General features: G+C 39.1%; 1 protein-coding gene across 1 annotated transcript in view; it reads left to right on the top strand.

Annotated features, from left to right (window-relative positions):
- LOC107706875 (inactive ubiquitin carboxyl-terminal hydrolase 54-like) overlaps nt 1-25,135 on the top strand; it is a 140,168-nt gene that overhangs the window by 39,157 nt on the left and 75,876 nt on the right. The window contains exons 4-15 of the mRNA XM_016510705.1: nt 1,771-1,884; nt 1,980-2,062; nt 7,195-7,300; nt 9,437-9,583; nt 10,638-10,787; nt 10,880-11,051; nt 13,386-13,562; nt 13,701-14,316; nt 15,471-15,598; nt 15,727-15,885; nt 18,475-18,594; nt 23,078-23,246. Of these exons, the coding sequence (XP_016366191.1) occupies nt 1,771-1,884; nt 1,980-2,062; nt 7,195-7,300; nt 9,437-9,583; nt 10,638-10,787; nt 10,880-11,051; nt 13,386-13,562; nt 13,701-14,316; nt 15,471-15,598; nt 15,727-15,885; nt 18,475-18,594; nt 23,078-23,246 (2,141 nt within the window). The remainder of the gene's footprint in view (nt 1-1,770; nt 1,885-1,979; nt 2,063-7,194; nt 7,301-9,436; nt 9,584-10,637; nt 10,788-10,879; nt 11,052-13,385; nt 13,563-13,700; nt 14,317-15,470; nt 15,599-15,726; nt 15,886-18,474; nt 18,595-23,077; nt 23,247-25,135) is intronic.

The following is a 25,135-nucleotide window of genomic DNA, read 5'->3' as shown; positions in this document are numbered from 1 at the left end:
GTGAGTGAGTGACGTGACATGTGGCCAAGTATGGTTACCCATACTAGGAATTAGTGCTCTGCATTTAACCCATCCAAAGTGCACATACAGCAGTGAACACACACACACCGTGAACACACACCCGGAGCAGTGGGCAGTCATTTATGCTGCGGCACCCGGGGAGCAGTTGGGGGTTCGGTGCCTTGCTCAAGGGCACCTCAGTCGTGGTATTGAAGGTGGGAGAGAGCGCTGTACATTCACTCCCCCCACCTACAATCCCTGCCGGTACGAGACTCGAACCCGCAACCTTTGGGTTACGAGTCCGACTCTCTAACCATTAGGCCACGACTTCCCCGACTTCACGACTTCCCCTTTTGGTCCATCTAATACTTCTATAAAACATCAAATAAAATAAACATAAATAAAACAACATATCCCAGTGGGTTTAGCATGGATATATCCTTTTTTTCACAAGACTATTCCATAAAAATAAAAAAAAGAGTTAAACAGAACAAGAAAGACAAAAGTAAATACACAAGTTATGACGCACGTCTACGCGTGTTTGACGTTTAACTTCTGAACGACAACATTTGTTATTTGTTTTTATAAAGAAAATAGCCTACGCCTTTTACAGGACAGTGACAGTCCGGAGTCTATGTTGCATTAAATGGGATCCATTAAAGTTCATACAAAAAGAATTAAGCTCTATAAATGACAAAAAAAAAAAAAATTCCACAGACAACCAAAACAATGCTGATAGATAGATAGATAGATAGATAGATAGATAGATAGATAGATAGATGGATGGATAGACATTTTTACACAGTCACCAAAATGTACACATTCATATCTCATATTAATTAAGTCTCTCAACATACATTGTGTCTGGAATTAAGTTCCATATTCAATTTTAGGATTGACTGATGCACAAAGGGATGCTTCAGTCTAACTCCATTTCCCTATAAATTAGTTTTCAAGTTTTATTAGTTATATCTAGTATACATATTTTGTAAATGTAATGCTGTCACCTTTAATATTTCTGTACCTGGTAAACTGTGCTCTGATTTCAGAAGTAATTTATATTATTTAATAGTTATATATAAAACAATTTTGTTGCCTTAGATTTAATGAAGCTGCTGTTGCTTAGTAATTTTATAGTGTAGCTAGCTACTTTTTCAAATTTGCAGCCTGACTGTAGTTTAACTGTTTTGATTAAAACTGAGTAGCATGTAGCTTGGGGAGCTTTGGTTTTAAAGTAGTTTCTCCAGCGGTGGTAGTTGTAGGGGTGTTGCAAACATGGTCCGCGGCTGTTAGCGAGATGAAAGGAAGGGAACTAGATATTTGATATATGGTCTTATTCACCTCTCTCACTTTCTCTCCCACTCCCTCATTCACCCTGTATTCCTTTGTCAGGAACTTGCAGTGTGATCGATTGATTTTAAATTTGTTCAGCCAGGGAATCAAAAGGACTCTTATGAAAAATAGATGTGGTGTTCTCACTTGATCAGATTAACGTGAAGTGAGTGCTGACAGAGAATAATGAATATAAGAGCCGGACCACACAACTCACTCGCTCTGACACACATACACAAACACCCGTTCAAAGATGCCTCACTGTTTAAATGCTGCAGAAATAGCCAGCGTGCTGTATTGCACTGGAGCTAAACATCTTGTTCCAGAATTGTTTATCAGAGCCAGATCAAAGGAACGAGAAAGCCAATGCGCTCACACACACACACTGACTCATATTTACTAGAAACGATCCAAACTGTCTGTGTTGGTTTTCTTCAGGAGAACCTCCTGATGCGGATCCACTTCCACATCTCGGATGAGACCAAGGAGGACATCTGCACAGCCAAGCACTGCATCCCACATCAGAAGTTTGCCATGACACTTTTCGAACAGGTTGGTGGGGGATATTATCTGTTTTTTGGGGGTTTTTTTGTGCATTTTGTGTGGTGCCTAACATGTATTCTAATTGTGTTTACTCTCTCTTCCAGTGTGTTTGTAATAATTGTGGAGCCACATCGGATCCTCTCCCCTTCATTCAGATGGTGCACTACATCTCCACCACCTCTCTCTGGTAAGTGTAGGACCACGTTTTCATATCTTCCATACAGTACATATGGTTTTGCTCATAGAGACTAATTAGCTCTGTTCCAAAGCAAAAATTTGTGAGATGACTTGTTGCTTACTGCCTACATAGACAGCTGCTTTCTAAGTCAGCATCCTAAAATTATAATATAATTGAGAGATTTGGAACTCTCTACATAGACTGCAACTCCACTCAAATAGCAACTTTGAGTGCATTTATTGTTAGCATGTTTGCTAAGCTAAGAATACAATACCCTAATATGCATAAATATACACTTCCATTCAAAACTTTGGGGTCAGTAATTTTTTTTGAAAGACATGAATGCTTTTTCAGCAAGGATGCATTAAATTGAACAGTAATAACAATTATAATCTTACAAAAGATTTTTGTTTCAAATAAATACTGTTTTTTTTTGTTTGTTTTTTTACATTCTTTTGATTAAAAAATCTTGGAAAAGATGGCACAGAAGCACAACTGTTTTCAATATTGATAATAATGAGAAATGTTTCTTGAGCACCAAATCAGCATATTAGAATGATTTCTTAAGGATCACGTTACAGTGAACACTGAAGTAATGGCGGCTGAAAATTTGAAAGAGTTATTTTAAATTGTAGTAATATTTCTCAATAATCCTGTTTTTACAAACAGGTTTTTAGCATATAATTGCAGACTTGGACTTTTTTCCAAAACATTACAAAAACTTGCGGACCCAAAACTTTTGAACGGTATATTTAGTGCTTGAAAATAATTAGGTGCGTCCCAATTTGCGTACTTGTGCATTACTCTATGCCGTTTTGTAGCGTAAGTAGTGCGAGCAGTGTGTTCACATTAAAAAAAAAAAAAAAAAAAAAAAAAAAAATTGCACTTTAAATACCCGGATGATGTACTTAAACTGAGAAAAAAAAACGAAGTGGGGAATGTTGGACATTCATGCACACATGTGTCAGCTTTAATTACGTAGTAGAGGGGGAGGGGCAATCAGACTCAGATTATGAATGACAAAATAACCTTATATAATTCATACACTACACAGTTGAGTTCATAGTGAATAAGTACATAGTGAATAAGTGTATAGTGCGTCATTTGGGACGTAAGTAGTGTGAAAAAAGCGCTTGAGGTTAAGGGCCAGTTTTACTAACAGCTTGTGCCAGTGCAAACAGTCTTTTGGCTTTAAAAGGGTACTGTCAGGTTTTACTAAAGACGCGCAGTGAAGAATTTGCGCTGAAAACGCCTGACATTATTGAATATGCATTTTTAAAAGTTTCCCTTTCAGACGCAAAATTTATGGGAGGAGAGTATTCAAATGAATCACGCAACGCGATTTACTAACGTTTGCGCTCGTCAAATTAGGAGTCATGCAATACCAGGTCTATCAAAACTTCTTGCAAACCTTCATTTTTTGGCCTCCGGTTCTTTTCAACGTACTGTGGCTTCTTTATTTCTTTATTCTTTATTTGCAACTACGCTAATTTGCGCTGCGCTTGGTATATTGCCTTGGTCGATATGTAAATGAGATGTTACGATTGTGTTCTTTAATTTACGTGTTGTTAGTAAATCACCCGCAGAAATTTCCACACCCATCGGCGGCCTTTTGGAATTGCGCTCTTGCACTAATTTGCCCTTTTTAGTAAAACTAGCCCTAGTTGTCTTACTCTAGAGCCCAGTGACAAGTGCACATAAACACACAAAACTCAAGTACATATGGAGGGAGGGGTTCTTGCAGACCAATCACAGCGCTTGCGGTCTGCGTAGAATTGACGCGCTGTTAGATTTTTGGAGAGGTGCACGTCAGGCTACGGCGTATGGGTGTGCGTCTATGCGTAAGCTACGGCGTAGGTCCGACACAGAAGTATAAATCAGCCTTAAGTGTTGATTTTTCAGTCTTCATTTACCCTCTCAAATATTGAACCAATTGGCCATACTACTGCCAACCATTATGTCTTGCCCTTCACTGTTTTGGCTCAGTTTGCCTTGTGCTGCAAAAATGATGGATATTCTCGTGGTTGAGGGTGATCTATTGGGACTTAGTGGGGTGTGCGACCGTGTGTACACCGTTTAGTGGTAGAAACGGACGATTGTGGCTCCTGTCACTTTGATGTTGAGTGAGGGTTTCGATTTACACATCAGACTGGGAACTGAAGGTAACTTCCACAGTGTTTATCGGGTAAGTGAGCCACCAGCTCCAGCTGAATGCTGAAGCCGACCTGCTGGACTGGAATGAGGCTCTATATCATGGGTTATTAGCTGTCATCGTACATATCAGACCCGTGAGAGCCATCTGCTAGAGCTATGTACAGGAAATGGACCCTCCACAAACCTCTCCCTCATGTCCTATTCTCCCACTCTAATGTATAGATTGTTACACACTTGCAACCTTCGTCTGCCATATTTTACGTCTTTTTCTCTCTTTATCCATCCCCGTGTTCCAACATATAAATCCCACGTAAATGCACACACATCTACTCTTACAGCTTCCTGAAAATGTTCTTACCTGCTGTATTTCATTCTGAGGGCTCCTCGACCCATCTGATGTTTAGACCATATTAATTCCGTGTCTCCAATGAGCACTGAGGACACAGATAGGACATTACCCATCACTCCCCATGGAATCTTGTCCCCGGCCCCTTCATTATGCCCACATATAAGACAACAGAAAAAAATCTGTATCAGCATTATGGCCATCTGAGGCTCCCACATGATTCAGAATTTCACTTTCTTGATTTATTATGCATTGCCAAATAATATAATAGTTTGACCCCCCCACTAAGGCCCTGATTTATTAAGATCTCAAATAAAGGCTACTAATGTGCCATCTGTCAAACTGTATGTGTACTGAGTTAGGGCATTATTTTTGTAACAATAATTGCACATACTATAAAGTCTGTGAATTGCACATACTGTAAATGTCACAGCCACAATACCAACGTGGTGTTTAATTATTTAAAACTAAAGGGTTTTTCTCATTTCCTGAAAAGTAGTGGGTTTGGACATAAACGGTTCTGGTAAATATGATTTATTTGTAATGTATATGTAATATATTTATAGAAAACTTGATAGGATGAAAATACATATTACATGCATTCTTATTATTTATTTATTTTTATTTATTTATATCATACTTTTAAGTTTGAATGTTTTTTTACATGCACACACAAGCTTTTATCATTTTTATTTTGTGTCTTATTGTATGACCTTGACCAGGGAAGTAGGTCAGGTTTTCATTGATACAAGCATTTTTCTTTACATGAAACATTAAAAGTTGGATGTTAAAATCCCACAAAAAGCACCCAAGGATCTGTTGTGACAGGCTGAATAAAAAACACATAGATTTAGACATCCCTTATTGATTTCTGTATCAGATATAAAAGCAACAATTCTCTTTCTTTGAAAATGGATAATGGAAGCTCATTTCACTTGCTGAATTTGAAATTGCTGAATACGTATTAACCTTTTCACACACAGTTTGCTGGCTTTGCATTGCACACATGCATAAAAACATGCAGTCTCTCTCCTCTCTTACGCACACACACACACACACACACACACACACTCACTCTGCAGTAAATCGTGTGCTTTGCCACGTGGCCGTGTGGCAGTAAATGATAGTACAGTGTGTTCCTTCACTCTTGGATGCGTGTACCCCTGTACAGCCTTGAATTCTCACACGACGGTTTTCATATGAACACACACTCTCAAACTCACACCAGAAAACAAAGACTACGCAATATGCTCAAAATCCTAACTCAGTGTTTTTCATCCAGAAACAAAGCTGCTAAACCAAACTCGCACATACCATGGAAACAATGGAACTCAATGCATTTATTTATTTCCCTCTTTTGTGAAACAGAGGCTTACGTTTTTCATTCTGATAGAACTGATTTACAGTCCTACACTATAAACTACACATCTACCTACGCATGGCACATTTGGGATTCCAATGAAATGCACATCCAAATGAAATGCATGTTAAACTTATCATATACATAATTTTATTCAAGGTTTGTTTATTACAGTTGTTTGCCAGGTCGCATTTACATAGAACTCTATTGCAGTGCAAATTACACCATACTTTTTAATCTTCCATGAGCATAAATAGATAACTAATTAAATAGAGACCTGAATAAATAAAGCTGTAATGCCAAACAACAGTGCAACTTTTTAATAGTTATATCAACACACCTATAATGTAAAGTGGTTTAGACACTAGAATCGATCAGAAATTTGCAGTAGCATCATGCAATTCATAAATCGACCATTTTTGTGCAAATCGTTCGCATTACCATCATATGTCACCCAGCGAATGATAATGCATGCGATACTGTAGATTATATAGATGGATGGATATGCAGGAAACATGCCAGAAAGGAAAAAAGAATGATGCCATCCACCCTCTTAACATCATTATTAATGTGTTGAATATGATGAGTGGTAATCTGAGATCATAAACACTGCATGCTAAACAATGTGAAGTTTGATTCAAGGTCAAAGTGGCTATTTCAGTACATTAACTGTTTAATTGCAAAAAGAGCCATACGTTTAACATGATGAAAAAGAACTTTTTTTTTTTTTCAGTATGACCATCATTTTCAAGTAAAGCACACTGAATAATGCTGAAAGTAAGACAGCGAGAGAAAGGGTAGACCTGTCTGTCTGATGTAAATTAGAGTCTGCATATAGGTTGTATTTAGCCCTCAAGGGACTGTCTCGGCACATTTCCTCCATGCAGACATGCTGACAGAGGCTTCATGTGTGCAGATATGCTGCATGTCAAATGGATGCTATCACGCTTAGCTTAAGGAAACATTAGCCAGTAAAGTACACTGATTTCTGCACGGGCCTGCGGCTTCTGTCCTGATGGAGACCATGTGGAGATGGAACAGAGAATGAGTGCTGCTACATTAGTTTCTGATGTCTTCTAGGGAATAGTGATCTACGGACGATATATAACATCTGCGTAGACTAAAGTTTTTGGGCAGTTGAAAAAAATTTAACACTGAGCTGTATTATACTTTTAATTATGGTTCAACATTATTGTATGTAGATTTGTGTGTGTATTTCCTGTCAGTGGTGTTAACACTGGTGCTTGAGGACACGTCTGTCTCTTATTCCCTCTGCTGCAGTAACCAAGCTGTGCGAATGCTGGAATGTAAGGAGAAGCCCACGCCTGACATGTTTGGAGAGCTTCTCCGCAACGCCAGCACCATGGGCGACCTGCGAAACTGTCCGGTGAGTACATGCATGCATACACGTCTAACTGCTGGTTTTTTCGAACTTAACGTTTTTCATGCTTAACATCTCATTAAAATTTTCATATCTGTTTTTTTTAGATAGTTTAATGTGTAAAGAATTTGAGTAATAGCTCAATGGGCCACCTACAAATCAGTGTCCGATGCTTGAGAAGGAGGCTACAGCTATATGACTGTAGGGACTCTGAACATGTGGTTGATTTCATTGCCAATTCAAGGGACCGGAACGTCTGCGGCTGACCAGAGAAATGTTGAGAGGTGTACTTTTTTTTTTTTTTCCTCATGAGAAAATGAAGACAATGTGTTAAGAAAACAAGACAGAAAAAGGACCTCTTAATGCTTTATTTTTTTTTTATGAATTTTAATTATTAAATGAAATTAATTTATTTTGTGAGAATAAAGACACTGTGGAGTGCTAGATGAGACATGAAACAAGTATATGGAGGACTAGGAGTAACACTTAAAATAAAATGAAGAAATAATAAATGTCTTAGATGCTTTTCTTTGTTGTTTTGTCAAATGCTTTTCTTTATCCATTTCTAAGTTGAGTAAAAAAAAAAAAAAGTCATTGGACGGTTCTCTTGTTGGGGTAACCAGTTTTGACTCAAAAATACTATTTAAATTGCATTAAAAAATCATTTACTATTTTGTTGTATTTAATTACATTTTAAAACATTAATTAAATAAACAATTTTAAATATGTCCATTTATTTGTCAGTTTATAAGTGATTCATTTATTTCCACTTTATGTTGAATTAATGTGAATTAATAAATTCATATATTTTACTAAGTGTCACTCCTATTCCTCCACACATATCGGATGTCTGAAATATACAGTTTAGTTGATTGGTTTGGCCAATCAGGATCAAGTATTCCATAAAGTGTGTAATATTGTCCTTTTAAAATAAAAGCCTAATTTTCACCATCCAGTCAAATCCCATTGGATAAAATTATTTCATGCCTTCAATAGTCTGTCACTTAGTTTGATTTTGACTTTGCCCGTTAACTTGATCTTCACTCAAGTGATTCAATACAAACCCTTTTTCAAGCCACCCAGATACTCATTTAAGCTCTGCTGTTCACGTGGAAGCATAAAGACCGTCTGTTCTTTGCTCGAGAGAGTGTTTTGCTCACTGCTCCTCTCCTCTATACAGACGACAGACCCACAACACACACAGACACACACACACACACACAGACACACACAGACAGACAGACAGACAGACAGTCCTACACTATTACACACCAGCTGCCGATCAGCTCTTACCACACATTGTGCACCCTCACCCCGCCAAAGGATGCGGATGATTTCATCAACCCAAACACGCTCCAGCATCATTCAGCGTGCTTACGGAGAAACCAATGTCAGCTCTTTACAGTCTGCTCTGTACCAAATCAGTGAAATGAGTCAAAATTCAGTCGAGCTGAAATCCATGCTTTCATTTCCAGTGATTTTCCATTTGTCGATTCCCTGAAATGGCTTTATTGAAATGCAGCTGAGATCGGTAGTCCGTAACGTCACTGCTCTTTAGAAGCTTAGTCGTCTGGCCCTGAAAGCATGTGTTTGTCTGGATTCCCAGCGCTTGGCAGGACAGACTGCGGAGCTGAGGCTAACAATGATCTCTAATGGGACACTGTGTGTCTGTCCCAAAAGCTCAGCAGTGCTGCCGCTGCTGGCTGTTCATTGGCTGCCTCGCTTGTGTGCGTTTGTCTGTGATGGAGCGACTGAGGTGGAGAGAGAGAGCGGCTGGTTCTGAGAACTGGGCTCTTTGTCTAATCCCTTCCTGCCCAGGTCTGATGCCAGCCTGTTTGCCACCCCGCTGCCTGCTCCACAAAGGCAGTGCCCAGCTAGGTTTTTGTACGTTGAGGGAAGGGGTCAGGCTGGCAGTGGTGCTCGTCGCCAGAGCCTGTTTCCGTATACCGCTGCCAAAGCGCTCGACGGAGGGCGGTGACTCAAAGAGCACAGCTAGAACATTGGGTGCCGAACATAAGGCCCTGCTGGACCGTGTTGCCCTGTTTGAAGCGTTCCTTTAATCTCTCCTTCACCTTTTCTCTCTCTCGCACACACATGCACATGTGATCAAGATGCCCTCTTTTTTTTGCCTCATCGTTTCAGAGTAACTGTGGTGAGATGTTACGGATTCGGAGGGTTCTGATGAACTGCCCGGAGATCATCAGCATCGGCCTGGTGTGGGACTCGGATCACTCTGATCTAGCTGAAGACGTCATCCACAGCCTGGGCACGTGCCTGCGATTGGGTGATGTAAGACTCTTGCATGCACGGACAACACACTATCATTGTTCCTTTTTGTCACCATTTCAGCGCAATAACCTTGAGCTTCCAGCTCCCTCTCTCTTATGCAAAGTTCAGGACAAGAGGAGGAAACACAGTGTACTCTTGGTCACATTCAATATCTCTGTGGCCCCACTGTTACAGCATTCTCACATCAACTTCACGGCAGGGTTGTGTGCCATTCTGTGTTAAACAGAATGCAGAACTTGAATTTAAGTGCATAAAAAATAGAATGAAATTCAAAGAGACTAATATAACAAGTGTTTTCATGCACACAGCATATGGAATAATGGCTGCCTAAAACTCAGCTTTTCCATCACAGGATAAAATACTTTTTAAAATATATTAATGTAGTTGGAATCATATTTCACAATATTATAATTTTACTACATTTTTCATCAAATAAATGCAGGCTTGGTGAGATTAAGAGAATAAGTGATAATAATAATAATAATCATAATATACTATGATTATTATAATATTTGTTGATGTTAATATTACATTTGTTACATTTTTATTCATGTTATCAGTCAAAACACTTAGTTTACCAAATGTTATTATTTATTCCATATGTTATGTAGTAAATAAATTTAAATTTTGATGTGTTTGTTTATATTTATAAAATTGCATTTTGTATCTTATGGCATAATTGAAATCTATTTGGATACCTGTCTTTTGAACTTAAATGAATATTTATCAGGAAATAAATGGGCATAATTTGCCAAAATTAATGATATAATTACGTTTTATTGCTAAAATAATGAAATTGTTCTGTTGTGTTTTTTTTTTTTTTATTGCAATTCAGTGAAATTCTCCTGTCACTGCAATTCATATTACATCAATTACGTCTAATTCAACATCCTGTGTATGTGTGACCAATTCCATTCAAATTCACACTCATGACTTGAAAGAGAGACAATTCTTTAATACATTTTTAACCGTTTTTGAAGGGACCTTGTTTAGAGATACTCTAAATCTGATTGGTCCTCATGGACAATTCTCTCTTTATGTGCCCGCCCTCCAGCTGTTCTACCGTGTGACAGATGAGAGGGCCAAACAATCGGAGCTCTACCTTGTGGGCATGGTTTGCTACTACGGCAAGCATTACTCCACCTTCTTCTTCCAGACCAAGATACGCAAGTGGATGTACTTCGATGACGCACAAGTGAAGGAGGTAATGGCGTGTCTGTCTCTGGCAGCTGATTCTAGTGTTTCTAATTGTGAATGGAGTGTGCGGTTAAGTCTGAATGTACCAAACCGTCACAGATTGGACCTAAGTGGAAGGATGTGGTGTCGAGATGTATAAAAGGCCACTACCAGCCACTTCTGCTGCTGTATGCTGACCCCCGAGGGACACCCGTGTCATCGCAAGACATTCTGGCAGCGCAGCTGGACCTGCACCACAGTAGCAAGGCCGGCTATGACAGCGAAGACTCCGGTGAGACTTAAGAGGAAGTGAGAGGCGGGACGGAGAGGTAGAGGGTTAAATAAAAAAGAAACAATACTACTTATCATCGCTTATTCTTAGAATCAGTTCAATTAAAAATTAAAATACAGTCAATCCAAATCCATATAAAACATGAAACAACAAAGGGCTAATTTTAAAGATTGTGATTGGTCTTTTCCATTAATTTAGATTTGAATGGGTACTAAAGTTTTCAAGCTTGAAAATTAGTCCAAAACATCATAAGAGTGGTCAATACAGTGCTAAAACATACAGTAGATTTTTTCAACAGAAAAAACGGTTTAGTTTCAACTGTCCTTGGTGCATTCATGAGAGATGTAGCGATGTCTGAATTATTCTTTTGAATCAGATATTTTCACTGAATCAGATGATTTTGTTCATTCATGCAATGGCCTGATCTGGTGAGAAGGGTCTGGCTGCAGACTTGCACTTGCACTCTCAGACTTGCATTCTCAGACTTGCACTCTCAGACACTTGCGCTTCCGCAATTGACATCACTTGCAGTCTTTTTTATTTTTTATTTTGTTCTATTTATTGATTACTTTTTGTTTGAATCTCTCAACATTTTACAACAGTAGCCAGGTGGTGGAGACAAGAAAAAAGAAACTAAATTATAATGTCACTTGCAATCACCACTTGCACTCTCCGCTCAGCAGAATATGAACGCAATGCACAAAGTCTCTCGTTAAACGTTTTCCTCCTGTAGAAAAACATAAACGCTTAACATGGCTTAATGTATTAAGATGCATTAAGTGCAATTAAAAGATCAAATTCTATATATAGTTATTATTTAATGTACTACAAGGCAAGCAGATGGCCATGAACACAATGCGCAAACTTTCACTTGTCCTCCCATACAGCAAAACGCTTAATGTGGCATAATAACGGATGATAAAGACAATTCAGTAGCCTAGCTATATGTCTTGTTGTTGACTCAAAGTATATACAGAACAGCAAATATGAACGTGCATTATGAAATGCATTAAGTGATTTTAAAAGGATCAACTCCAGTACAGGCAAGCAGACGAGCCCAGAACGCAATGCGTTAAATTGCACGTTAAACATTTTCCTCCTATAGAAAATCATTATAAATAAAACACGTAATGTAGCTTAATGGACAAAGACAATGATATAGGCTAAAAGAGCTGTAGACAGTTTATTCTATATGGAAAAACGCTTAACGCGAAACTTTGCGTGTTGCGTTTATTACATTGGCAACACGCATGATTTGTGTCGATTGCAAGTGACGTCGCAGGTAGCGGGGAGTGCAAGTGGCGATTGCAAGTGACATTGTAATTTAGTTTCTTTTTTCTTGTCTTCACCACCTGGCTACTGTTGTAAAATGTTGAGAGATTAAAACAAAAAGTAATAAAAAATAGAACAAAATAAAAAATAAAGACTGCAAGTGACGTCGCTAGCGGAAGCGCAAGTGTCTGAGAATGCAAGTCTGAGAATGCAAGTGCAAGGCTGCAGCCAGACCCTTTTGGATCTGGTTACAAGGTTCACAACTGAGTCACCTAGCCTCACAGCAATTCTTGAGTTAACGGTTCACTGGAGAGGAAGATTTTCAGTAAATAAAAACAAAACATTCTGTATCTCACACAGTGCTATAATATGACTTTAAAACAGTGGTTCTCAACCTTTTTAACTCCATTGTTCATGATTTTTTTCATTAGGATTAAGGATGAGGATTTTCAAAAGTATTGTTTATTCACAATTTCTACACGATAAAATATTTTAAAACTTGGCATGCATACAAAAGTGTATATTTATTTTAAAAATGCCCATAGAGCTTTATGATTTTATTAGTTTTCATGACTTTTCCAGGTCTAGAAATAATACTTTTAAAAATTAGGCCTCATACAGTATATCCAGGTTGTAATTCAAAGGGGGTGAATTAAAGTAAGACATATTTAAATTTGTACTTGCTTTTCTGTATATTAATGCTTGTTTTGTCCTATTCTTAATCATTTCAGGTCACTTAATCATTTCATTTTAGGGTCCTTTAGAAGTTCGCTGAGGCCCCCTAGTGGGCCCCAGCTCCCTGGTTGAGAACAATTGATTTAAAAAACAAAAAAAAAAACAATATAGTGGAGTTTTTACATTCCTTTTTTAATTCTGAAAGCTTCAGTCCACATTCATTGTGATTGCATTCATTTTGAATGTAGGTTTGGAATGACGAGGATTTAAATTTTTGGGTGAACTATCCCTTTAAAATCTGACCTTTGAGCAGTTGCAGCTGGATAGCTGAAGCTAACTTTTTCTATTTCTAAATGCCCTCTCTGCTGTTGTTGTTGTCGTCGTCAGGGAGGGAGCCCTCAATTGCAAGTGACACACGCACAGACTCTTCCACAGACAGCTACAGCTACAAGCACTCACGTTCACACCATGAGTCCATGGCCTCCCATTTCTCTTCTGACTCTCAGGGAACAGTGGTGTGTAATCAAGACAGCAGCGGTTCCCAGAACAGCATGGACACTGCAGGTACTTTAACAAACACACACACTCTCTAATATAAATTCCACTGGCAAACGCGTCATGCTGAATCAAACTGAGAAGGCACATGTCCTATCAAATTTACTACTTAAAACTTTTATAAATGTGATTTTTTTTTTTCTTCAGGGGAGGTTCTTAAAGACCAGGCCACTCCCCTTTGTACGCCGAGGCCCTCTTCTACTGGCCATCTGCAGGACTATAAAGAGACTGTGAATATGATCCACAGCAGACCCCTCTCATCCTCCTCTAGCTCAGGGGTGGGCGGCTCGGAGGCTGGGGCGCGGGCGAGAGATTGGGAAGACGAGAGCACCAGCAGCGAGTCCAAGTCCAGCTCCAGTGGAGGGTGCTATCGGCCCACATGGAGACCCAGAAGAGAGGCCCTGAACATTGACAGTATCTTCAGCCGGGAAAAGCATCGGCCAGCCGGCTACGCCATGCTCGGACCTTCCCCGCTGCCGGAAGACCCGATGTCACCAGGGCACAGTGAGCTGGTCTCAGGGGCTGCTGCGGAGGGGTCAAACACTGCAGCAGCAGAGATGGGGGGCATGACCGATGGCTCAGGGGGCGTGCCAGAAACGGAAGTGGAGCATCTACCGATCCCGCCACCTTTAAGAGGTGTGGAACAGCAGCCTCGGCTGATCCAGAGGATGGAGAGTGGCTACGAAAGTAGTGAGAGGAACAGCAACAGCCCCATCAGCATGGACATGCCCCTCAGCGACAACCCAAGCACCAGTGCTCACAGGTAACACAGCAACTTGGCCAAAACGAACTAACCTATATATCAGGTGTGCAGTCCGTATAAGCTGTGAATGCTCTGTGTACCCAAGCCATTTGAGATAATGAGTGTGGGGACTGGCTGTTTAATATGAACATTACTGTAAATTCCCTTGTCAAGTAATGTGTAATATGAAGCTCACATGTGTGTAATGGTCTGGAATTTGTTTATTTGTCAAACCAATTTTCTGTAAATCTGTGCCAGTTACGGAGGGATTCAGGTGAGCGGATCCACAACAGCTTTGGCACCTATGCTCTGTTACTATGAATCATCATTATTGTTCTGTGTTCTCATTGGTTTGTTGGCATGTGGGTGATTTCATGCGCAAGAAATACTGTCGGCGAATTGCTCGTCCAAGCAGAAAAATGTGTTGTTGCTGCCAGATCTCGATTACCAAAAATCACACTGTATTTGAAGCAAAACTAACTTGACTAAATTTTAAATCACAATTTAAAATATTTTAATTTAATAATATTTCACAATATTACAGTTTTTAATTTGTTTTTGAACAAATAGTAAATGCAGCCTTGGTGAGAGAGTTCTTTTAAAATACATTTAAAAAAATTACTGAACAATAGTGTAAAATCATGGCTCGATTATATTTCTAAAAAATGATAGACCAGACTGTTTGTATATTTATATATCAGTTCCTGCTACAAATGCATCTTAATCAAATTATATTTCAGTTTGAAATTATTTTAATTGAATGATTTGATTAACTTTTTTTTGGTGGGCATAATGTGTCATGAAATGCATTACGTTGATGAATAATATACCTCAAATACCTGCTGCATCATGTTTGATATTTTCAACACTATATTTCTATAAATAATGTATGAAATATGAAGCAGAAATAAGCAAGCATCACCCAGACCTGCTTCATATACTGTATGACTATACAACAAATCTATTTCATAGATTGTTTCTGATGGTGTTAATATTCACAGTGTTGGTTAATTGTAAAATGCCAACAAAACTGTATTGAATATATCATAAATATCTGTCCTGGCTTGTACCATAAGCCTTAAAGTTGTAGTATGCACAGACAAATTTACCACAGAGACATTGAGAATCACTCTCATGATGACTGAGTGAATGACATATGCTCTTCTCCGCCTCAGGGACAGCGGCAGTAAGAGACCTGTGACTTCTGGGCCCTCCTGGCGCACAGTGCCCAAGTCCAAAAGCAGCAGTGCCATCCTGCAAGACCTCAAATCACCCACCTGGAGCAGCAGTCCACTGAGTTTGGGTGAGTCACCACCGGTCTTTGCCTATGTGCATTAACCCACTATTGCTACAGTACAAGGTGTTCATTTCAAGTGTTTAACTAGGATATGAGTATTACTATTACTTATTTATGTCTTTGTGTATGTGTAGGAGAGGGGCGCAGCGAGCTGGATGAATTGCAAGAGGAAGTTGCTCGCAGGGCCAGGCAGCAGGAGCTCCAGAGGAAGAAGGAGAAGGAGAGAGAAGCAGCGCAGGGCTTCAACCCCAGACCCAGCAAGTTCATGGACCTGGACGAACTTCAGCACCAGGGTAAATGCCACACAGGGCCAAACAGCAGAAACCAAATGAAAGGAGCTAGAATTTGTGTTTAAAGAGAAAATCCCTTCTAATCCCTTCTACAAAAACCAGCTTAAACCAGCCTAAAGTGGTTAGCTGGTTTCTCAGCCTTGCTAATCTGGTTAGGCTGGTATGTTTTGATGGCTTTCTAGGGATGTACAATGAATCAATAGCATATAAATCATCTATTGAAGTTAGACATTTAAAAAAAAAAAAATTTATTTAATTTTTTTTTTTTATGGCTGGCTATGCTGTTTAGATCGGTCTGTTTTAATGGGTCTAAGGTGGTTTTGTCCAGTTTTCACCGACCAGCTAAACCAACTTAACACCAGGTTGGCTATGCAGGGAGACCAGCTAGATCAATTTAAGGCCATCTGGGAGACCAACAAACCACTTTAGGCTGGTTTCCAGGGATGCCCACTACATCAGTAACATATTGGATATCGATTGATATTAGAATATTTTCATAGATTTTTTGATGGCTGGCTAAGCTTTTTAAGCTGGTCTGATTTGATTCTTCTAGGGGGCTTTACATACTTTTCACCTGACCTGGCCGACCAACCAACCAACCAGCTAAACCAAATTAACACCAGCTTGGTCATGCTGGAAGATCAGCTAGACCAATTTAAGATCAACAAACCAGTTTAAGACCAGCTAAGACCAGCAGATGACTTCAGGTTTGTTTTTAGGGATGCACAATTTATCGGTACCATATTGGTTATCGGTTGATATTAGAGATTTTTGAATATTTTCGATTTTTTTTTCTGATGGCTTTCTATGCTGTTTAGGCTGGTCTGATTTAAAGGGATAGTTTACCCAAAAATGACAAAAAAAAACTTTTAAGATCAACAAACCAGTTTAAGACCAGCTAAGACCAGCAGATGACTTCAGGTTTGTTTTTAGGGATGCACAATTTATCGGTACCATATTGGTTATCGGTTGATATTAGAGATTTTTGAATATTTTCGATTTTTTTTCTGATGGCTTTCTATGCTGTTTAGGCTGGTCTGATTTAAAGGGATAGTTTACCCAAAAATGACAAAAAAAAACAATGAATTACTCTCAAGCCATCCTAGGTGTATATGACTTTATTCTTTCAGACGAATACAATCAGAGTTATATAAAAAAAACATGTCCTGGCTCTTTCAAGCTTTATAATGGCAGTGAATGGGGGGAAGATTTTGAAGCCCAAAAAAGTACATCCATCCATCATAAAAAGGTGCTTCAAACAGCTCTGGGGGGTTAATGAAGGCCTTCTGAAGCGATTTGATGCGTTTGTGTAAGACAAATATCCATATTTAAAACTTTATAAAGCGTAATCTCTGGCTTCCGCTAACTGTCGTACGCGCGTACATGAGAGAGTGGCATTCCAGCGGATGATGTAGGATGTAGGCATAACGTAAGCTCCGGTGAGAATATGCGAGTTTCACGAGAGCCAAGTTTTATTTACAGCAAAGGAAAACCAGTGTCCTCTTGGCTTATATCGAAATCCTCCATTCGTGACCGGTGTTTTGTTTTGCTCTTTCCTCTGCACCTCTGCGTTTGTCACTTCTCACCGGAGCTTAATCTACGCATACGTCCTACGTCATCCGCTGGAATGCCACTCTCTCATAAACGCGAGTACGTGAGCTAGCGGAAGCTAGAGATTATGGTTTATAAAGTTTTAAATATGGATATTTTTCTTACACAAACGCTTCGTTTCGCTTCAGAAGGCTTTTATTAACCCCCCTGGAGCTGTGTAGACTACTTTTTATAATGGATGGATGTACTTTTTGGGCTTCAAAACCTTGAACCCCATTCACTGCCATTATAAAGCTTGGAAGAGCCAGGATAATAAAAAATTTTAACCTAACACTGATTGTATTTGTCTGAAAGAAGAAAGTCACATACACCTAGGACGGCTTGAGGGTGAGTAAATAAATCATTGTGTAATTTTCATTTTTGGGTGAATTATCCCTTTAATGCTTCTGGGGTGGTAGTTTACATACTTTTGACCTGATCAGGCCGACCGATCAGCTAAACCAACTTAACACCAACTTGGCCATATACTGGGAGACCAGCAAACCAGTTTAAACCAGCAAAGGCCAGCAAACCTATTTAGGCTGGTTCAAACCTTTTTTTCCCAGCAGGGATAGTTTGGAAGTAAAAGTTTACTCTTTCCTGTCTTCTCAACTCTAATGCAATGTCTCATGATCTTTAAAAAATACAAATAATTTAAATATCATTGTAACACCATGAATTATAATATAACTATTGTAGATGGGAGCCATAGCATCAAAAACACGCCTATACACTCAAATCTTACATTTTAATCTTGAATCAGAGTTCTCCCTAGTCAGCGTGCGTGATGTGTTTACAAACATGTCAAATTGTGTTTGAGTTGTGTTGGTGGCAGTCATCAGACTGTGTGTGCTTGTGTGTCAGTGGACATCTCCATTCCTGGTAAGCCGTGTAAACGTTATGAGTGGCGTGTTCCCGGGAACACACGGGGGCTCCTGTGAGCAGTGTTTGTGCGTGTATGAGCGTGTTCTCAGAAGCCTGGCCTTGGTGTGTTAATTGCAGGGAAGGGGGGCAGTTTTGAGCACTGCCTGGCGGAGGCTGACTCTCTCTTAGAGCAGTCACTGCGCCTGGAGCAAGCTGGGGATACAGCTACAGCCCTGGCGCTCTCCCACCATGCTGTGTGTAAGTAATTCTAACCTGCCTCTGCTTGCTACGCCCAACTCCTCCACTCTCCACTCGGGTAACCGTCACTTACCCAATATATGCACTTTCTAGGTTTATTTGGTAAGAATGCAGCTCCCAAAAACATTCATGTCCTCGCAACATGACACAAACCCACCAGTAATACCCCAACACTGCCTTCCCTTCCTGCAGCACCCTGTGTGTGTTTGCTTCTATTTGTCTCTCTGTGTGCTATTCTCTGTTTATGTGCGTGGCATATTATTTTTCATTATCCTGTCTTTGTTTTGTCTAGGGATGCACAGTATATCAGTACTACATTGGTTATTTGTTGATATTAGAGTTTTTTTTTTTTTTTCAATAGAAATTGGATATTTTTCTGTGCATGCTATTTTCACTTATTTCAGAATTTTTGTATATCATCCCTAGTAAAAAAGTAATATATTTAAAATACATTTATTTCATACTAAGTATAGTTCAAATCTATTATTTACTGACATATCGCTCAAGACTTATTGATATAAAAAGTATAATTACACTTTATTTGAAGTACTACTTGTGCACAATGCACATTTCTTAATATTAAGCCTAAAATGTGTTTTAATGATACTATGGATGAGGATTGTATGATCTTTGAATAATAGCACTTTAAATAGATATTTAAAGTGTACCTTAAGTATACTTGCAGTAGTTCCACTTTAGCACAATCAAAGTATATCTTCAGTTGAACTTCAGAACTACTTCCGCACAACTGAAGTGCATTAAGCACAAAATTTGTTCTTTCATTTTAGCAGACTTTAATTATACCAGTGCAGTATACTAAAAGTACAATTGCAGGTTTTTTTTATTAAGTACATAAATATGTAAATGTACTGTATTTGTAGTATACTTAGAATAAAATATGTAAATGTATTTCAAATACATTTTAGTATATTTATTTTTCACTAGGTTTTGTCATTTAAAAACACTAATAAATTATTAACACTGCTAATTGTAATCTTTAACAAATCTCAAAATAAATATCCATTTTATACTGTATATTTCAATGTTTTGATGCCTAAATTAACTTAGTATTTAAAGCTTTAATTTAGTACCTAGTGCTTTATTTTTTTTAATGATTTAGACAAAATAGTATGAAATTTGAGGTATTGATAACATGGAAATAATATTGAGCCTATTTTAATGTATTTTATTTATTTTTTATTGTTTACTTTTTATTTTAATAATTGTGTTTTTACTGTTTATATTTCTTTATTTTAATGTAATATTCTGTGCATCCCTGTTTCTGTTCACTTAGTGCTGTGATCAGAGTCACCATTTGCACAGATTTTCACAATCTGATTGGATGACTGGGCATGTGGCTCTGCCTGTTGACTGTTAATACCGCTGATAGTGGCGTGCTATTGAAAAGCACTTGACTTTGGCCATTTGAGAGCCCTGATCTGTGCCAGACAGAGGCTGGAACAATTTTAATCCTTTTTTTTTAAACATTTTATTCTGTGTGTGAGCCCTCCATTTGGAACACCATTTGAATGGGCCTCACCAAACTTAAATCCATTCTGGATTCACCATCATAACATTCCCAACCTCTATAAATCCCTTTTGGTGGAAGGATTGGATTGTGATTGTGCTGAGCCGTCGTGTGAGGATACTGCCGCGCAATCCTGTCTAAATCTCTCAGCACTCTCCAAATTAAAACAAAAAAGGTGGCTGTGTATCTCATGCTTACCTGTAACAACAGCATTTTTGTCCGAAGCGCTGGCATACCTACTTGAATGATTAATGAGCGGAGAACAATTTCAGCCATGCAAAACTCTCCACAAAGCTATTTATACCTATCCAGGTCGGCAAACCCTCCATCTCTGTCTCGCTTTGCTCACGGTATGCGTGTATATGTGTGTGCATGTCTGTATATGTGAGGCGCAGCACTAATATATGTAAAGGGAAGACAGCTTTTGTAAATATTTCCACTCTTCAGATCCCCGCAGACCTTTCACTGTCTCGTCGAGACAGATTCGATTTGGCCCAACTCACATACAGGCCTCTAAGTTCCAGTGGCAGCCTATAAGGTCATGCCTTCACTATATAGAAGAATAGTTGCATGAGGAGCTCAACAGGTCGTGGACGGCACCTTTTTACTGCCGGTAGCCGATCTGCTGGTTCCTCCTCCCTCACCACCCTCAATGGCCTAAGCGAGATCCCAATTCGTCGGTCATCCGACGTGACGTCTCCGTTCCCTCCTTCAGGGAACGAGGGTTACATACGTAACCGAGACGTTCCTCTGGCCAAACGAAAGCAACGCCTGCCATAACCCTGCAATCCATCATTGGTTTTGTGTGTGTCTACGTTTGTGTGTCTGTCCTGGCTGTCGCTCCTGCTTCCTGTGTCTTCAGTCTGTGGTGTGCCGTCCTAAAACTTTGCCCCTTTGCATCTCCCAAAATGCCGTCAGCTCCTTTTCAACTCATTGAAAGCAATGCACGTCATCTGCAGTTAAAGCTAGCTCAGGCGCAGCTGGTGTTGACAGCAGTAAATGTTCTGAAAATAGCATTTTTATGATAGGCAGAATTAATGCTAAACCAGACTTAAACGAAACAGGTTCAAGGGAACCATGGCAACACTAACCTCCCATGCGTTTTCCATGTAACAGCCCCAGACAGGAGAGCAACCAAATCAACTGTTTCCTAATGCGAACTCATTTTGGGATGCAATTGACAGTTAATCAGTGTGATGGATCTCAACATGTTGTTTAGTACACATTGCGAACGAGGGCTTAAAAGCTCAATCACAGTCGTTGGTTTCTCTCTTGTCGTTCAGCAGAGCAGCCCAGTGCTTCTCCATATTATGATCTTTCTGAACTCTGTTTGTCACTCATTGTGAATGGGTTTGTTCAGTAAGCAAAATACTGCACAACAGCAGGTGATGTGTTTTTAAAAAGGCAACGTGAAAATGATTGAACTTAGGGGTGTCATGCACGTATTTGTAAAGTAAATATAAAAAGAATATACAAAGCAATGTTTCCTTACTTTAGCAAAGGAAAACCAGTCTCCTCTTGGCTTATATTGAAATCCTCTGACATTCTTCTTTACAAATCCTCGTTTTGTACTTCTAATTAGTGACCGTTGTTTTGTTTTGATCTCTCCGCTGCGCTTCCGCGTGCATCACTTCTGAGCGGCGTATGCACAAAGCCGACCTCATACGTCATCCGCCCGGAACTACTTCCGTTTACAACAGTGAGCGCAAGCTAGATTAAATTGATTATTACGTTTTAAATATGGTTATTTTTCTTACAAAAACGCATCGATTCGCTACAGGAGGACTTTGTTCACCCCCTGGAGCTGTGTGAGACACTTTTTATTAAGGATGGGCGCTTTTTATTTAACTTCTTTTGACCTGATGCACTGCAACACCCGCTGAGTGCCATTAAACAGCTTGAAAGATCAAAGACAATTTTTTATATAACTCCGACTGGATTCGTCTGAAAGAAGAAAGTCATATACACCTAGGATGACTTGAGGGTGAGTAATTTATGGGCTAATTGTCATTTTTGGGTGAACTAACCCTTTAATTCAAATTGTATTTGTATAACAAACTTTTGATGCACAGGTCAGAACATAAAACATTTTAAAGAGAAAAAAGCAAGACCACATAACAAATATTTAGTTTTTAATAATAATAATAATTATTAATATTATTGTTGTTGTTGTTGTTAATATTATCATTAATTGTATTTGTATAACAGCCTTTTAATATACAAGTCAGAATATAAAACATTTTAAAAAGAGAAAAAAGTAAGACCACATAAGAAATATATTTTTTTAATAATAATAATAATTATTATTATCATTGTTGTTGTTGTTATTAATATTATCATTAATTGTATTTGTAAAACAACCTTTTAAATACACAGGTCAGAACATAAAACATTTTTAAGAGAAAAAAGTAAGACAGCACAACTAATAATAAATTAAATCATTTAATAAATTAATAGATAAGTATAAGACAAATACATGTTTTGGAGCAACATAGTGACTGAATTTTCTGTGGAATGTGCAAGTTACTTGGATTGAACAAATTTAGATCTGAAATATTTAGACTTTTTTTTTTTTACATGCCTGTATTTTAATTATAAAAGGGTTTTTTTTTTCTCCCTTGGGTGTACTTTTCAAAATGGGCATATGGGCATGACGCTTCTGATGCAAGCTATTGTTATCGACCCATTACATGAAGTCAACAATGTGTCAACTTTGATGAGCTAGCGTGCAAAGCTTTACCTATTGAACAGCCTAGAGCTTTGGGGTGAAAGGTGGGATATATCCCACCATCACCCTCTTTTCTTTCTTTCAATTTCACTACTTTGTCGTTTCAATAACAAAGAAATGGTCCGCATGCCGGCCCCTCATAACTCAGCTCTTTCTTTTTCTTTTCTGCATTTTCTTTTCTTCTGCTCTTCTTTCCTTTCCCTTTTTGTTGTTCTTTTGCATTATAGCTAAACTAAGATTTTCCATGCATGAGGGCAGTGCTAACACTCATAGCAGGACTATGGCTGCTGACGCCAAGCTGCAAAAATGCATGAGGAGAGCGCGGGGCCTACAGCAGCGCATGCAGCAACAGCAAGAGCAGCAGCAGGAGCCCAGCCGCCCACAGGGGCCCACCAGGTACCTGTACTGTAACCCTGTGTGTCCAGCTTAACCGCTTGTTTAGATCAGTACTCTCTCAGACCCCTGGGTCTGTTAGGGTTGTGTGGTATACCGATGCATAATCAGTACCGCAGTACCAAAAAATTGAAAACAGTACAATACCACCATACAAACGTAATTTTTGACTTGAAACATGAAAGTAGAGTTGATGTATAACGGTGTTCAAATGCACTGATGCATTATTTGAGAATCAAAAATAAATGTATTGATTATGAAATGTATGAATAAAGGCCAGCGAGTAGGTGCTGTGCAGGTAAAACCTCACTCCCCTGATCTCAAGAGACGCACTAGCGACTGACGCTAGAGGCTGCAGTCTTTAGCCTCCTTGTTAGTGCGTCCGCCTCCCATGCCCGAGACCCACTCGGAGCGAGAGCGAGGTGTGGCGGAGCGGACCCGGGAGAGAGGGGTTACATTGGTGCCGTGACCCGGATGGGAGTGAGGTTTGGGGGGTGAGTGTAACGGAGGCCAGCGAGTAGGTGCTGTGCAGGTAAAACCTCACTCCCCTGATCTCAAGAGACGCACTAGCGACTGACGCTAGAGGCTGCAGTCTTTAGCCTCCTTGTTAGTGCGTCTGCCTCCCATGCCGGAGACCCGGGTTCAAGACCCGGGAGAGAGGGGTTACAAATAGACCATCTCAAATTTATGCAAGACTGAATTTATGCATGTTAGCAAAATATGTTAACTGTTATTTTTCTTAGTTTTGATACATTATCTTCATGCATCAGAATATTTTGATTTAATAAGATTTATAGATTTATATTAATATAGATTTATTTTCAGATACAAATATATGTTTTATATGTTGTTAATTCCATGACATTGCTTGATTTAAAAATATAACTTATCTAACAGATTTCATGGTCAATTCAGTTATTAGTAAATTTTTCATTTACATGATATGCAAATCTGTCATGCATAATATAGTAGTCTACCTAGCATCTGTTTTTATAGATACTGAGGTACCAAGGCTGGTATCGTACCGAAGTTAAGATTTTGGTCTTAAAGCCAACCCATGTTTCTGTAAAAAAAAATGTTATTAGGAAGAATTACAGTTATATTGGACTTTTGTAAAGTGGTAATGAGAAAAAGCTGTGTTTTCTGTTATATTTCTGTGATTGTGATGCAGTTCTCACTTAAAGGTTTTTTAACTTTCAGACATGATCTAACTGATCAGTTTGTCAGAATGCAAGTTGACATTTTACTCTCACAATGAGCTGTGGTTGCTTTGGGTTTTGTTGTTTGTTTTCCAGAGATTTTAGAGGTTAATTTCTCATTTAAAATCACACATACAGATGGGACTGGTGTTATAGATTCCCGATAAGACCAAATATTAGAAGCCTGGGTGCAGTCGGCTGAGTTATTGGCAAACCCAAGCTAGCGAATGGCTACCCCCCGATATTACATACACATGGCATGCCACTTTACTAATAAATTAGAACAAAGCAACAGCCACTGCGGCAGTGTGTCGCATGGAATGCAGTTGTTTTATTTGTTTTTTTCTTGTTCCCTGCTTTCTCTTTCCCCTCCATTGATTAAAGGTGTTGATGTGATGTATGGCCTGACCTGGCCAAAGCCCCTTGGGTAATTACCCAATGTAGTGCTTGAGGAAGTATTTACAGTAAATGAGCACTCCAGCACATTAATCGGGGATGTTTACCTCTGTACCGAAATGTCTCCCACTTCAGTTTCCTCTATACCCACTCTAGGGCATGCAGCAGCCGCCAGGAACCACCTATCACCTAGTACTGCTTCTCTAAACCAGTGATTCCCAGTCAGGACTGTCCTGGGGTACATACTGTAAGCAGATTCCTGGGGGGCACTGTGAAAGATGTTCAGTTCAGTTTAGT

The sequence above is a fragment of the Sinocyclocheilus rhinocerous genome, unplaced genomic scaffold (assembly GCF_001515625.1).
Source record: "Sinocyclocheilus rhinocerous isolate Xijiao unplaced genomic scaffold, SAMN03320098_v1.1 scaffold144, whole genome shotgun sequence".
Lineage (NCBI taxonomy): Eukaryota > Metazoa > Chordata > Actinopteri > Cypriniformes > Cyprinidae > Sinocyclocheilus > Sinocyclocheilus rhinocerous.
Note: the sequence above shows the minus strand (reverse complement) of the source record. Positions and strands in the feature narration are given on the sequence as shown.